Source organism: Buteo buteo, chromosome 25 (assembly GCF_964188355.1).
Source record: "Buteo buteo chromosome 25, bButBut1.hap1.1, whole genome shotgun sequence".
In the NCBI taxonomy this organism is placed as follows: domain Eukaryota; kingdom Metazoa; phylum Chordata; class Aves; order Accipitriformes; family Accipitridae; genus Buteo; species Buteo buteo.
Window position 1 is genome coordinate 19,129,250 of NC_134195.1, and position 16,753 is coordinate 19,146,002.

At 40.7% G+C, this 16,753-nt stretch overlaps 1 protein-coding gene across 1 annotated transcript in view; it reads left to right on the plus strand.

Moving 5' to 3' along the window:
* The first annotated feature begins 3,544 nt into the window (after positions 1-3,544).
* FRMPD4 (FERM and PDZ domain containing 4) overlaps positions 3,545-16,753 on the plus strand; it is a 110,581-nt gene continuing 97,372 nt past the window's right edge. The window contains 3 exon segments of the mRNA XM_075057271.1: positions 3,545-3,597; positions 9,934-9,960; positions 9,962-10,015. Of these exon segments, the coding sequence (XP_074913372.1) occupies positions 3,560-3,597; positions 9,934-9,960; positions 9,962-10,015 (119 nt within the window). The 5' untranslated portion in view covers positions 3,545-3,559.

The following is a 16,753-nucleotide window of genomic DNA, read 5'->3' on the forward strand; positions in this document are numbered from 1 at the left end:
TGACGCATTTCAGAGGGGTCGGGTTTTATACTGAGGCAGCAAGAACGTCACAAGCAGGTTGATGGGATGTTGTAGCTAACGCTGCCTTGTTTTTAGACGTGCCGGCATGATGCTGGCCTAAGCTCTCATGATGAAGTTTGCCACCTAAGAGCCGTGCTGCAGCCGGCGCTCCAGCAGCAGGTCCGATTGCCGTCAGCAAGCAAGGGGTGGTGATGGATGGCAAGCAGTGAGTTATAGCGGTGCCAGTGCTTCCTCTGCAGGTGGACTTGCTGAGGTAGAAGGCGTGTTTTCTTTCTCTCTCTGGTCTTTGGAAGCGTGCAAGTCTTCCAGAAACCTAGGCAGTCTTGGTATGCTCCTCCTCCTTTGCCTGTGAGGGAAGGAAATGGCAAATGGTGATCAGCGAGCTGAGGGATTTATCCGAGATCACGCGCAGGGAGGTAGGATTTGGACTGGGTGATGATATTCCTCGCCACCGAGGCATCCTCTTGACTTAAAGCCTGCCAAGATGCCTTTGTGCTTCCCCCAGGTGAAAGGCCTGACCTGCTTATGGTTTCCTCTGGAGCCTTTGATGTTCCTTCTGGCATTTATCTCATCTTTGCCATCTTTTGCCCTTTGTAGTGGCAATTGAACAGAATCCTTGCAGACAAGCAGAATAATATTCAACAAGTGGATGGCGGTGCACAAAAAGAAATAATGCAGTTCATTCGCTCATTTTTTCAGACTGTACAGGCAGCTGGGAATCACCAGTGCTGATCACCGTTGAATGTAAAAACCTTGTTTTGTTGTTACGACATGAGTGGTTATTACTGAATTGTACAATGACTATAGGAAACATTCTGTTTTTATTTTTTTCCCGTGGAGCCATCTCATTGAAGTTGCACACATCTAATGTAGGTGTATACTGTGTCTCAAGTGCTAATTTCTCTCCCACTGATTATAAGAAAGTCTGGAGGACTAGATCAGATACAGACATATCTCTAGTTAAGTAGGACAGTTATTACCCATCATATATGAAAGGTTCTGACACCATTAATGTTTTTAAGGGCTTAATGAGAGCTTTCAGGGGAATTATATTTACCTTAAAATCCACTAATGTTATAATGCGTACAAAGACGAGCCCTTAGTCTGAATGCAAAGAGGAGTAGTATTGATCATCATCGCTGCCCTGCGCTCCTATAAATTATCTGATAATAGAAGTTTGATGTGCTTTACGTGGGAATTTAAATGTTACTGTGCCCATTTTACAGATGGAGAAACTATAGCACAGAGGTTGTAAAACACATTTAAAGTGAAAAGTTGTTCAATGCACAGGTATCCCTTTATAGTCCAGATAAAATAGGTTACTTTCTACTTTATTTGGTTAACTGCAGTGTTTAGGATCCCAAATACTCTAAAGTGTAATTTGAAGTCTACAGATGTAGTTAAGCTGTCATTCTTAGATTGTAGGATGGTTCCCATGTAGAAGAAGGGACCAGCCTTTCTCCCTCTGTCAAGCATATGGAGAAACAAGAATGCTTAAGCTCAACTTCACATGAAACTGCGTGAGAGAGTGTTGAAAGTATTTGTTTTCTTTCCTCAGATGCCTGTTTTTTAATTCATTCCTTTGATGAGGAATGAGTTAGTTGCATTTATCTGTGGTAGTGTAGCATATCTGACATTTATGTGTTTCGTTAGCCATGAGTAACTAATTTTATTAAGATTTCTAGCATGTTCAAATATTAGACTTAAGCCGTGTCTTATGGCAAATGCCCATGTTTGAATATGCTAACAGAAATGTTTTTCTACTCCTTGAAGATAGAGAACTTAATGTAATAGGTAAATCAGATGGTATCTAGCACTCCATTGTAATGCTTTACTTGTAAATTATATTTTGAAGCACCATGTCTTTTCTCAGTAGTGATTAATCCTTGAAATAAAGGGGGAGGGGGAAGCAGCTAGTTTGCTTTTAATGATGCATTCCCCCTTTGGGAAAGATTAACTATGTACAACTTTGTTGAGTTTAGCAATTTGCAATGAATTGTTGAGTTGTCCATGGAGACCAATTCTGTTCCTTCAGAAGAGTGTTCATCAGGTTACTTTGTGCTCTGTTTCTCTAAAGGAAATAAGTTCTTACGTCTCTAAGGCAAGAGATAGTAAGTTCCTTGCTATCATTTGAACTTAAATCTAGCAAGTAAAACTGAGCTGTAATATGTTGGATGGGTTGAGAAAAGGCAGAGAGAGAGAAGGCAACTAATTCAAAACTTGCTCGTATTCTGTGTGGTTTTGGTTTGCCTGTCTAAATTTCAGAGTGTATTCAGTGCGTGTGGATTCATCTTTGCCTGTCTGTGATGTGCTCTCAGCCAGTCCTTAGCATCTTTGGTTGCCCTGCCTCCTTTTCCTGCTCTTCCTTTTATTCAGATTGTACACAGATATTAATGACTTGATTAATTTTGCTCAAAGACCTACTTGTGGCCTTCTGTACCTCTAAGTCCCACAGCAGAAAGTGGGAATGTGTGGTAACATCTAGCTTAATTCTTGCCAGTGAGGGGTAAAACATCAGTGTGAAAGTTGGGGGTTCCTGTGGGAAACTATGGGGGATTCTTGCTAGCTGTCTCTTTTTTGTATATTGAGTCAGTAGATGGCACCTCACAAAATGTTTCCGATCTAGTGGGGAAATACTGTTGCTTGGGAGTGCTGCTGTATCTCCCTTAGTTAGGAGAGCAGTGTAAGTTACTCCTTTATTTAAGCTGGCATGACTTGGCCCTTGCTCAGCAGTGGGAATACCAGCAGAGAGTGCTCGAGCAGTGGTAGGAACTGTGTGTGCTCGGAGATACTGCAGCTTTTTAGAAGTTATTTGGAGGAAGATCTTAATGGACAGCAATCACGTGCAACAACATCTGCATATTGAATCAATTTAGCATCCATACGCAGAAGTCTTACAGCCTTCCTTCATTCCAATGCATGAAACAAAAAATGGTTTGCTAGCGGCGAGTATGGGTGTTGATGTTCCTTCTCGTGCCAGGTAGTGCACCACGCGTGTGATCTGCAGCCGTGTGGTGTGTTGGGGTTGGTTTGGTTTGTTGGATTTTTTTGCTAAGGCTGTACTGAGAGCTGGCATTTGAACAGGGGATGGCGAGGAATGAAAATGCTCCCCGTCCCTTGTATTAAAAACGGTTGAAAATGAGTATTGTGGATGTGAGACTGATGGGGTATGACAGATACACCGGCCAAAGGCTTGAACTCAAAGACGGTTAGAAATGACAGTGTGTCTTTCCACTGACTGGGAGAATATTACAAACATAAGTAGACCTGCTAACCTGTTTTCCCTTGCCTGGGTTTTGGCTGTATATTTCACAGCTGTGAAAGTATTTGGATGCCGAGTGAGTGATGTGAAATAAGTAAATTGGAAGAATAAATACAACGGACAAATAACTTTTTTTTTTTTTTCCCCTCTCTTCCCCCCCCCCCCCCCCCCCCCCCCCATCCCTCCCAAAATTGCAGCCACAGGAACAAGTCTTCAGGCTGGCCTCACCCTTCAGGGACCTGGAGCTTGAACCAGGGGACACCTTATGGATGGGAGATGACGGCAAACAGAGATGGAAGAGACTACTTCATCAAGTAAGTGGGCAGTGTCAGCTGTGCAGTCTGCAGCCCTGCTCTTGACTATCTCCTTGGAATCCTAATTCCTGTTTCAGCCCTACACTGTTTTGATTTGTTGCACAGAAATAGTTCTGACTGTACTTTACTGCGCCTTGTTTTGGTACTTGGTTATTTCATTGACCCAAGAAAATGCTGATAATATAAGGACCTGTAATTCGTCAAGGAATTACAGCAAATGTCATTAACAAAAAAATAAAAATGCCATGTTTAAAGAATGAGGCAAAAGGTCAGTTCTGACTGAGACTAATAATTCTCCTCCATCTCTGCCATGTGAGCTGTTTGTTTAATATATTCATTATACTGGTAATGAGAAAGTGTATATTTTGATCCTGTATAGTAAATAATCTAATTCTTAGATTGCCCATAGTCCTTTAGCTCTGAATTCAAAGGTTTGCAAAATAAATGTCAATGTGGATGATGTGATCGTAAACACAATTGGCTTTTCCCAGTGAAAACTGTGCATAATTATTCTTTAAAATCACTGAAGTGGCTTGGATAAAATACGGTTTGCTGTTTTAGCAAATGTACTCTTATGTGGCTTTGGAAGTTCTTCACTAAAAATGGGTGATGGTGAGTTAGCAGAACTGTTGCCTGATTTTGCAGCATTAATTGCTTTAGCTTACATCCCATTTTTAAGGCTAGCATTTTGATTCTGCTCATGTGAAGGGTTGCTTTTTTTAATTGTTATTTCATTTTTATGTTTATCTTTAGGAACTCATAGGTGCTTAAAAAAGTTCTGGATGAGAATTACAATTCTTTCCTTCAACACAGAGTAGAAGGGTCAGACGTATTTTAAATTGACCATTAAAAGCCCTTAATTCACTCAAGATCCTTCATCTGCAAAAATAGAATTGTACAGCATAAGAGCTCTGCTTTCTCTTCCTCCCTCCTTTGCCCAGGGTGCGTGCCTTGGCTTCCTAGGAGGCGTTTGCTTTTGGAGCCAAAGCAAGATTTGTAGCAGCGTGGTGTCCTGCAGGCTTTCAAGATTTAGAGCAATTTCAGACCTGCCCAAATTGGAGCAAGTTGTCTGGGTTAATGAGGGCTCAAAAGCTGACTTTGAAATGTCGTTTTCTTCCTTGAACAAGTATTTGTCATGCTTTGCATGTCTGTAAGACACCGGGTGCAGCACTGGACAATGTGAAGCTGAATGCCAGGCACGATATAACTATATTAGCATAGGTTTTCTGCCTGAACTAATTAGGCTTGTCAAGAAGTACAGGTGAGCCTCCAAAGTACTGTGCAGATATGACTCTGCTTCTTCTGTTACTCTAGTTAGTGAAGGGACCTGCACACCTTGGGTGTCCATTTTTTCTGCAGACTGTTGGTGTTTTCTCCTCTGTGTGACTGAGATTAATTTGAAAAATTAATATCCTGCTTCTGAAGACAGGCACCATATTTGATTCCTTCTCTTTTCTCACTGGTCACATAATGGGATGCTGCACTTGTTATGCAGCTATAAACAGCTGTGGTTTACAAAATGCAGTGCATTAGTATTCATTAATTTTGCAATTTGGGAATGTTTTCTAATTCTCGGCAGCTAATGATTATTTTGTTTATTTTTTGGATTGCCTTTTAGTACCTTAAAGTGCCATATCCCTCTCTCAAATGCAGAAAACTGCATCTAGGAACAAAAATCCATAAGAGGCAGTGCCAAATTATGTCTTAAGTAATGTTAGGCTTGTTGTTGTTGTTTTGTTGTGGTGGTTGGGGTTTTTTCCATGCTCTTATAAGGTGCTTGCTCTCCATTCTCTTTCGGTCCCTGGTCTTTCTTCCATTTTTCTCTGCATGTGAGAAAAAAATAGGCTGCTTTAAGGGGTGTAGAGAATGAGACCTCTGAGGAAGCTGATCTGCAGAAGCCTTTGATATTTTGTGCCAGGCTTTCTTACCCACCAATATATGAGAGCAGTCTTAGGTGCAAGTTGAACAATGCCTCGTATGTATGCGTTGCGTGAGTTATAGTACATATTCTTGTATCAGATGTTTTAAAGGAAGAGCATTGGCTGTAACACATGCACTAGCCATGTCTCTGGAGTAATGATGCATCTTACGTGAAATGACAGTCCCCTGGGATGCATTAAAAGCCAGTACCTTCAGAAACGGAATGAAATCAGGAGCCCATTTGGAACCACGTACTGCTGTACCAAATCACCAGCTATCCACCGTTACTAGTGAACATCAGCCCAGGTAGCTACTATGATGTGACTGGGTAGTTACGTGACATATATCTTCATTTTAGAAGAATGACCAAAGGCTGAATATACCTAGTGACTTGGCCAGCGATTCCTCTGTCGAGGTATGTGGTACCTGTCCTTACAGTGCCTGTTATTTGGCCAAGGAGGAGCCCTCTCCGGCTTTCAAAATGACTGCTTTTGCAAATACTACATGAAACCACATAAATGAAAACTGAATTTAATTTTCTTTCCTTCATTTTTCACCCCTGGATTTTAGGAATGAAATAGTGAGATGATGGTTGACAGTTATGTCAATAAAGGCAGGAGAGAGATCAGCAAGATAGCATCTCATATTGTCTCCAAGGCTTTTTATAGCCATACAGATTAACAAATTGCATCACACTGAAGGAGAAAAAGCAATTCAAATCCTTCGCTTGGTTTTGATTAAAGATGTATAAACCAGGTATTATCACAATGAAACGTGTGCATGAGTTCTGTACAAGCAAATAACATAATTCATAGCAACATTAACTGCTTTTTAGTTAATTTACTTCATGCCATATGTACATATCCATTCAACTGTAAGCAGACATATTGTAATTTTGAAATTGTGGGAGGAACAGAGAATCCAGGAGAATCTTTTGGTAAAATGAAAAGTAATTATATAGTGTTGGTGCAAATGCTTTAAGGCGTGAATGGGAAGAGAAGTTTATTCTTTCTGCTGAAGCAAATGTAATTTCTTTCAAATTTCTGAAAGCCCCCATGGCCTGAGCTAATCAACGACAGCTCCCATTGCCAGGCAGCACTTTTGTAAGAGTGTGTGCAGAGCCTTTTATCAAAATATTTTGAGATGTTGCTATCAATTCATTATCTCTTCTGTACAGATGGCACAACTGGGGTCATTTTGCCAACCTCTAAAACACTTTTTCTTAAGTTTAGGCCATGGTAAATTAAAGTTTCAGAACTTCACCCGTTCCCTTTTAACTTGCCACTTTTACTTGAAATAGCCTTATGAGATAAGTAATACATTTCAGTATGGGAGGATGACAATCATCTAGTATTCTTCCAGTGTGTTTCTGTACTGCACAAGCTGTATTAAGATGGACCTTTAACATGAAATAGTTTGCAGTGTATATCTAACCATTTTAAAGGCCTATTTTCTTTGCATTTATTCTATACGCTGTGTAGTATATGATTATGAGACATTTCTGTAACACTAGTTTGAATACAAACATGTATCTTACTGAAAATGTATTTGGTGTGAATATAGGGTTTCAGGGAGATAGCATGCAAAGCAGGAAGTTTGGGGCTGATTTTGTCCACAGAGGGTTTAGCCTCATGGCAATTTCAGCTTGCCTAAGTCGCCACCGCTGTGATCTTACTGATTTTCAGACCTGTACATTTTTGCCCTTTCCTTTGTGTCAGTCTTGCTGCTTGTCAGACCTGAAGGGGAGTTGATAGAGGGAAATAAACTGGCAAAAGCTAATAAAAAATGAATCCTACAGAGAAAGCTATGAATTTTATGTCAGTTTAGCTCCCTAAGCCAGTGTTCCACATGGTCCCACAAAGTTACAGAATAGTTTAGGATGGAAGAAACCTCTGAAGGTCAGCTGGTCCAGCCTCCTGCTTGGAGCATGGCTAATGCCAGGCAATGAGCAGCTTTACTGACACACTGAAATACCCGTCTCGTGTGGGAACAAGGTTGCAACCGACTTGCATTGGCTTAAGCTGCCCTACAGCTGCAGTCTAACATGCAAGTTGAAGTAACATTTGCTGCCGTGGAAAGTCACACCCTTCTGATTCCTATTCCTATTTAATTCCTAAGGTACTTTGGTATTTTTGTGGATCTGGCTGCTATCATTCAAATAAAGACTAGAGTCTGAAATGGAATTAACTGAAAGGAAGCGTAGCCCTTCCTATGTGGACTCAAAGCACAGTGGTCCCACTAAGGTATAGTTAGTTATTACACTCTTAAAATAAATTTTTAGAGGTGTCTGTTAGGTCACCATGTTGCCATATCCTTATTTGCAAGAGATGCTATTGATCATGTTTACTTTAACTCTTGTCATTGCCTCAGAGAGGATGACAAGGTCTGTCTGCATTACCAGTTTGATTTGCTCCCTATTTTACTCCAAGGACCCTGACCATCTGTACTTCATGCATATTAGCTTGCTTCTGTGCTCCAGTCTGGAATAAACTGAGCAAACAGCTGGGACCCCAGGCGTGAAATAAAAGGCAGCACACCCAGAGATCAAAGCCTGCAGCATTACTGCTTGGCTTGAAACCACAGGTCAGTCCCCAGAGCACACAGCAGAGCTGGGAGAGACCTACTTGTCAGAAGTCTTTCCGAATTCTGTTGTGTTAGTATGACATGGTTGCTATGCCAGTTGAACGTGCCACAACATATTTTGATATCTTGAGCGCCTGCTGTTGTTTTTCACTGGTGCTTTTGTATTTAGTAACACTAAGTTCTTCCAGACTTCTTCCAGGTGTGTCTGGCAAACTGAATTCTTTTATCCTCTGAGGTATGTTATCCTGCATGTAATATCAGCTCCATGATTTTTGGCTTGTGAAATCATTATGTTTTGGTTGTCCTTGCTTGTCTTAGTAACTATGCTATTCCCAAAATATGAAATTCTTGAATGCCAACTTTTGCCTCATGCTTAAAACAGAGGTAACGTGTTTGTGTTCTTTGGTAGCTAGTGCAGCTCACAACAACCTAAATTCTCAAAGCACAATATTTCTTTACAACACAGCAAAGCCGTGTTATCCTCCTATACTTAAATACTTATCTAAATTTTCTTTAGTAGTCTTCAACTTACTCTTGCAGCGCTTGCTCTGCTTAGAAGAGGAAGCTCATTGATGTTTCTAAAAGGTGGAGAGCCTCTGTGCGTGGTGCCTGCATCCTGTCTGGTCTGCGTGGTCCTCCTTGTACACCCAGTTCTCATAGCTGGCCAGCTGTGTGGAATGACAGAACACAATCGTTGATGATATTAATGGCATATCAATCAAGCATCCTGCTTATTAAGGGCCACTAATTTATGCCAGATGCAAAACTGAGGCTCACAGCCTGCTAATCAGTTTACTCCAAAATAAATAAGCACGGAAGAGGATCAGACTTTTTATTTATTTATTTATTTTATTTGATGTGTCTAGCCCTACCCCAAACCTTCTTGTCCATACGTTCTGCAGGTTGTACATGCCTGTTGGTGGTTTAGTCCATTCTCAGAATATTTCTCTGGGGTTTACTCTGTCAGAAGGTTCTGAAAACAATCAAAAGATATAAAATATAGTGAAAGCCTTGATTGTTGTTGCAGTATTGTTCATCTTCCTGGGTTTTGAAAAGGCTGCTGTTATTTGTACCTATGACTACCTTAGTACCTAAGGCCATAATGAAAGTTTAAAGCCACAGGAGCCACCTTCTGCCCTGTAGGTATGGTGTTATACAGCACTTTACTGAATGCATTACACTCCTTCATCTCTAAGTACAGAAACAATGTTGACTAGGTTCACTGAAGGATTTACGTGGCATTCGCCAAAACAGGAGCAACATCGCTGCTGCTGCTCTGTCCTCCCTCAGCTGGTATGAGAGCACTTGCACTTACGCAGGCTGTCGAAAAGAAGATTCATTTCCTTCTCTTTCCGATTCAGATGAGGGAGGTGAATGGAGGCTCTCTGTGTGCCAGGATAATGCCTCAAGCCAAAGGCTGACTGCGGTGTGCCGCTTTGGGTATCTCCGCTCCCAGGTGAGGAGCCGAGGGAGCAGGCAGTGGAATCACGCTCTCTGGCCCAGTTATTCCCACGTCCCTAAAAGGGACATCCAATGAGATTGAATGGCAGGCAGTTTAACGGTGATAAAAATAGTACAACCTATATAATTAGCAAATATAACTCTCAGCTACAGGTTACAGTAAAGCCTAAAATGCTTCATAGGATTCAAATGTACATTTGCAATATACATTTGTAACGAGACTTCCACTACTAAATGACATAGGATTAAAAAAAAAAAAAATTAGAGCAGATATAAAATCATATGTTTCAGACAAGCGGGTGACTCAGCTGCTGACTGCCAAGGGCTAGGACGAAACTTCCTGTATTAATCAGGTTATTCTATAATTACAAGATTTCTTGCACCTTCCTCTGAAGCAGGTACTGAGTGCTGTCAGAGAAAGGATACTGGACCAGGCGGACAACAGGTCTGATTGGTATGGCAATTCTTGATTTTTCTCTCTCTCTCTCTCTTTTTTTTTTTAATTCCCTTGTCACTAATATGGACTTTTGATATGAATAGTGTGCTATTAGAGGAAGAGTTCTGCTATGCTCCTTTCAGACTGCACACAAATTTGCTTTCTGTTGCTAAGGGTTTGACCTGCTCAAGGACAGGATCGTATGGTGGAAGGGGGAGTGGGGCTAGAAGAGACAAGCAGCAGCAGGGACACACAAACACAAATGACTTTTTAAAGCAAACCTGAATAATTAGAAAGGAGAAGGAGGAAAATTATATAGCAACCTGTTTGTGTCAGTGGTCTGCCTAGAGACAACTCGGGCATATGGTGAAAAAGAAAGTATTGTGAAATGAGCTCAACCTCCTGAAGAGAGAGGATGTTTTAACAATCATCCTTTCTTCACAGAGAACTGTTGCTCTAGCCATAAATACGGCAGGCATAAATACGACAGACAAAATGATGTTAATATCGACTGGGATAAATCATTGTTATAATGGAGGGAATAATAGCAAGGAGATGCTGGTTTGTGGGGTTATTTTATCTTAACTAGAGCATGGAAAAATGGAGAGTTCATTGCATTGTAAGGCAGCTGTACCTAAGCCAGTTGCCGTGCAGTAATTCGGGAGCGAGCCCCAGCAGCGTGGCTCCTTCCCTACTTGCTGGGTTGCCCTTTCCAAGTCCTCTCTGCACACACGGGCAACCATCACTTGCTGAACCAAGAGGATTCCTCACACTGGAAAGGTGAGGGGAGTTACACAAGAAGCTATGAATGTAGGTGGGACTACTCAGAAGAGAAGAAGCTTTTGCTCAGTCGTTAGCCTGGGGTTGCTTCAATGTAATGTACCTAAGTGGAGTACAGGGAATCGCGTACTTCAGGCCTCTGTAACAGCACAGATTTCTGATCTGTGTTTCTGATTTAGTCTCTAGTGTTTTCTCCAAACACAAACTGGATGGGGACACCTTGAAATTCAGAGAAGTATTGCATCCTGAAAACTGTTATTCTTGTGAGTTTGAAGGTGGATTAGGAAGTAGAATAAAACTTCTGGAGCAGAACCTGTATAGAAAAAAAAAAATAATCAAGGTATGTTAACCCAAGGTCACAATATATGGAGGTGAGAAAGGTACCCTTCCTGGGAGCGTAAAACAAATTAATTCTTGTGAAAAGTTTGCGTGAGAATGATAGCCCCAGTCGGAGTCTGCTTTTTCAAACATCTCTCTTGTAAAACAGAGTGCGGTCCCTACAGAATCGAGATTCAAAGCTTCAAGGTCTGGTTCTGCAAAGCCATGCAGGTGGTTGGGAGAGCGGTGGTGGTTCCTAAGAAGCTGTAAGTCTTATCTCGGGTCACGTGCTGGTATCCCCAATGGTGCAAACACAGAAGTTCTGCATATGAAATAGAACCAGGCTAGTTGATAGCCTTTAAAAAGAAAGAGGGTAAAGCAGTCCCTGAAACACCAGAAAGGTAGAATGATCCTGCAGGCTGTACCTTGGGGCCTTAGTGGCCACAAGCTTGAAAAAAATAAATTAGGTAAAGCTTTCTGATGCTCGGTGATGGAACTGGGACCTTTCACAGCAAAGGCTAGGTGAAATTTCCCCCAGGCCTTCAGTTGCGGCATTAAGACAAAAATGCGCTAAAGCCAGGTTATAGAGCAGAAAAAAGGAGTGAGTATTATCGCAGTATATTGCTGCTGTTTAAATAGCACAGATGAAGAACACCAGTTCATCATGGTGTATGTACAGAATTTAAAACAAGTTTTCTAATATGTTATGCTGTGCCAGGAAATACCATATTGACGATGCCTTTCCAGCAGTCATTCATATACTAAGGCACTGCATGCCGAGGTATATAAAAGCCAGCAAAGAAACTGTATTTATACTTTTGGCTTCATTTCTGTCATATTAATATATTTACAGTTTTCTGTAAAGAAAATCAAGTAGAAGCCTACTGTAAAAGGTTCTTATCTGGATTGTGATTGTAGAACAGCAAGGTAATTTGTTTTAGAAAGACAAAATGATACTACCAACAAAAGCTTACTGAATTTTAATTCTCATTTAGGTTTTAATTGCCCTTCTTACAATAAAATACTGCTTAATTATACTCCAAATGCTCAGCTCCCAATCTAATGGTAAAAATCTTCATATTATGTATGTTGTCATATATGTGTAAGATTAAGGTAAAGAAATAGCTTAACAGAACTCAAATTAATCTAGTCACTGACAACAATATGACTCACTGCAATATTTTGAAAGCCATTTATCTAGTGTTCGCTAGGATCCTGTGCCGTTCCACAGAAAAACTTCCATTTAAAATAAACCAATCAAACTGGGTGTCTGTGCAATTAAATATCACCATGGTAACAGGGATTAAGCACACAAGGTAAAGACCTGCTGACAGTGCAGAGATTATTTCAAGTTTCTTACTCTTCGAGCAGTAGCCAAATGAATTTACATTTTCTGTATTGAACACTGGGAGATGTAAAATGAAAGAGATTGAGGTACTTGTGTGGTGTCTTGGGACTTCAGAGAATATTTTCCTGACAGGGGAAGTAATTAGCTGGAATTACAAATAGGAACTCAGCAGACAGATACGAATAAGCATTTGCTCATGGGATTTATTTAGCGTTTCATAATTAAAACCTGGAGAGGCATATTATGTAGGATACAAATAGCATGGAAAAACTTTGCCATAGTTTAAGAAATTGAACAGAATAATAACGCCATTTTGCTTTTAATTTTTAAGTGAACTTAGGTTCACTTACGAAAGATGGTTATTTGCAGCTCTGATATAAAGTAACATTTCTAATGTGTAATATAAATATAAAGTTATAGTGCAGATAGACACACTGATACTCAATGAAGACATAGGATGATGCTTTAATCAATCCTAACATATTTCTGCTTGTCTCTGGCTCTGTTCCTACCTTTTTCATGTGGATTTATAAAAAATACTGGAGATGCAAATCTCCCGGGGTGTTGAGTTTTCAGCTTTTAGTAGTATGGTTTAGTGTTGGTTTCTTTTTCTTTTCTCAGATTGGCTTTTGATTTGATTATAGGAGAGCTATTCTGATCACAGTGGTATGGTCTCTTACTGCTGCATAAAGCTGAAATACCTGGTCTAAACTGAGAACCTTAATCCCTACCTTTGGTTTATCGGCAAGTCTTCAGTGTGATCGAGGGATGTTACAGTCATGGGCTCTTCTGTCCAAGAAGTGCCTGCTGATAGTTTTGGGCTGTGCCAATTTTCCCATGAGATCAGATTTATGAGGATGTCTTCTGTCCCACTTTTCTGTCAACCCATGAGAAGTGGAACTGAGCTGCCTTCAGTGTGCAAACGATCTGCAGCTCTTCATCCTGTATTATGCAGATATAGGCTCTGTAGTGCCTCTGCTTTCCGAACATTTGGTCACTATTTTGAACTCACAAGATGCTGCGATCAAGTTGTGTGCTTCCCACCAGTCCTTACTGGTCTGTGGTTGGTCTTGGGATCGTGCTGTTCTCATTTGTTGTCTAGGTTGGGCTTTCCACCCTTGCAGAGCAGATCAGCTGCTTGGAAAATGTTTTGAGAGACCTGGTGGTAGATGGGCCCACAACTGTACCTTTTCTGCGAGAATCACAACTTGCCAAACCTGTCAGAGTGTGTTTTGACGTCTGGTTTTGATTATGGGAGTCTATACAGTCTCTGACGTCTTTGGTTCCCTATTCATTTCAAGCATAAGCTTAGGTCTCTGTGTGTAAACAGTTTTTTTAGCTCTGCTATTATGAAAAGACATTGCTTCAATTTTACTAGTTGTCTGACATCCAGTTTTGTTGGCTTTACGTTAAAATGCCTGTCCTTGCGTGTTGAGATGCAATTTGTTTTTTCGCATCTTGGAATGAAAAGCCTTTGTTAAAGATTCATGATAAATCCTGCAGTTATATCAAAAAATCATTGCATCTGGTGAGTTCCTAAAGGAAGAGATGAATACTGAGCACATTTTGTGGGAATGAGTGTAGAGAGTATCTGTTTATGGTGGCACTCTTTCGTCATACAAAAATGCAGAAGCCCTGTTAAAGTTAGCTCCTGGCATAAGCATCCAGCAAATGTAGAAGGAAGTAGTAGTGAAATATTGATGAAATGTACGGTAAAATCAGAAAGTCAGGGATATACAGGAGAAGTTTCTTAAGAAACGGCTTATGAGATACGGGAGACAGTTTCTTAGGAGTGCTGTGCTAGATATTGCCATCCCTGGGCTTGATCAGGTGGGAACAACAGAGTTTTACCTGGAGTCTAAAGAGGTACTTTATGTTTCTCTTCCTGCTTATAATCCCTTTTGTGCAGCGTTTTCTTTTTGCTGCTGTTTTTATTGTTTTTGTTTAATCCAGTTAGTGCCTTGAGCTGGACAGCAGAGACTTGGCAAAAAGCCATACTGATAAAAGACATTTTGTTTGGGGCCACAAGGGGCTGATTCTGGCAGCTCATAGTAATGACATTTAGGGATTTTGTTGCATGATTCCTGTTGCCAGCATCCCATTAAAACGCAGTTCCACCATTTTAACAGAGTACTAGAGAACGATGAGCTAATGGTCTACCTTTGAAAAGGAAACCATAAAAGGATTAGCTCAACATCGGTGTTGCGCGCTGACAAGTCGCAGCTTTCCGGTTGGGAATCTTTTTAGTTAAAACATATGGATATAAAAATGGAGGTTTCCATGCCTTCAGACATGGGCCACGATTGCGGCAAGCTTTTGAAAAGGTTCCCCAGAGTGTCACACCATGACAAGCCAGAAGTTTCCAAAAGGCATTGAATGATGCCCGGTCACAGGAATCCAAACATCTGTATCCTCAAACTCCATTTAAAAAACAGTCCTGTTAGTTTCCCAACTAGAATTAATTAAAGCAAGCACAAGGTAATGGGCGGATCATAGGACCAGCTGCTTTCGTGGTGTGAGCCTTCAGGAATACAGTTCCTGAAGGAGGAACCCTATCACCTGAACATAACGTGTAATAGCTGCACAGCTGCTTTTTCAGCCTTGCCTCTGTGACTTGCATAGGCAATTGAGCCCTGTGCCGAAAGCCTGGGTCCCGTTAGGAAGAGCGACAAGACAAGGCTTTTCCGTAGAGCTGCTCGGAGCGGGAAGCTTGGTTGGGTTGGCTTGTTCCTTTTCCATAAGCTGCTTCTTTGGCAAGCTCTACTTGGAGTCAACTGGCATCCTAGAGAGAAGGGATGACAGGACCCCGCCTGCTCAGGACCTGGTAAGCCAGCTTGCGCTTAGCTTACTGTTACTTGATTTTGTGCTCAAATTAAAAGAATTGACCGGCTGAGCCTCCAGACAAGTTTGTTCAAAAAAATCATGAGTTTGGTGGTTGGTTTTTTTGTTGTTTCTTTGTTTTTATGCTACGGGAGCACGCACAGTCTGCCACATAAATTTGGGATCCTCATGTGCTTGGTGGTTATATTTTAATTAGCTGGTGCTAGAAGGGTGTTGAATTTATTCTCATTTTTTGATTGCAATTCTGAAGTACGGTAAGTTAAGTGAATTTTTCAAGGAGGGATTTACTGCTACCCTTTCCTCCCCAGTCTGTGTCAAAACTTAAGAATTCCATACAAATTTTTTTCATTAACTACCATTCAGTGGCAAATTAAAAAGCTAAGCAATCCACATGTTGTCAGGCTAAGTGTTGTGCCATATTTGAAAGTCAAATGATGTTTTCATGTAAATATTAATGATAGAAAAGTGATTTTCTGTAGAGTCTTTGGCTAGTTTTACACAGAATACAGCACAAATGCTTCTGCTACGTGGAAGAGAAACCTAACATATGTTTGCACTAACCACCCAGAGTAGTACAGGCATTCCCTACTGAGCTTTTAAGTTACTTGGACTGCCTGCCATTCTCAGGCTATCATAAAGCTCAGCATGGACTATCTCAAAATTTATTTGGCTTCTCAAGCAGGTTTTACGACTCAGGCTGATCTCTCTGCTGCAACAGCTAAGCTGCTACTGGCATCTGACTTTGCTACTTTAAAATTACTTTAGTATATCTGTGCAAGACAGCAGGTACAGGTGGTCTAATGGCTGCATTATAGACAGGCTACCACTGTCAATTAAAAAAAAAAAAAATCATTGTTTTTACTGGAGAGGTAAATGTGGATGTATACGAGACTAAGGGGGATTCTCAGGGAAAAAACTCAGAGGGAGAGGAGAGAGAGGCAGAGAAAACCAGGAGTGTTTCATTCCTTATTGAAAGTACCTGTTTCAAGATACAGCATGATGGCATAGAGTTGTGTGTGAGTATGACAGACACGCACACACACACGTATATATTTATATACACACACATATACGTATCTCCTCCATTTGTACAACGATTCTTGCTGATAATAAGAAAAGAATTTTTAAAACTGTGTTATGTTTTTAAAGAAGACATTTTTAATCATCTGGGTTTATAGTCTAGTTTATAAAGTCTCAAATCTTAGAGTGATATGCATGCACCTGAAAACTGCAGGAAGAGAGGCATAATTAGCTGAATAACCACATCAGTAAAGACATTGCAAAAAAGCAACAAATGTGCAAGGAACCAACACAGAAAGCTTCTTGCAAAGCAGAAAATAGAGGACGGAAATGAGATATGCACAAATTCAGTAAGAGTTGCTTCTTAAAAGAAAATGTTAAAACACCTTGCAGGTGGCTCTTTATCCATATAAAGGATAAGCAGAGGAGAAATGGGGGGATTCTGTGTA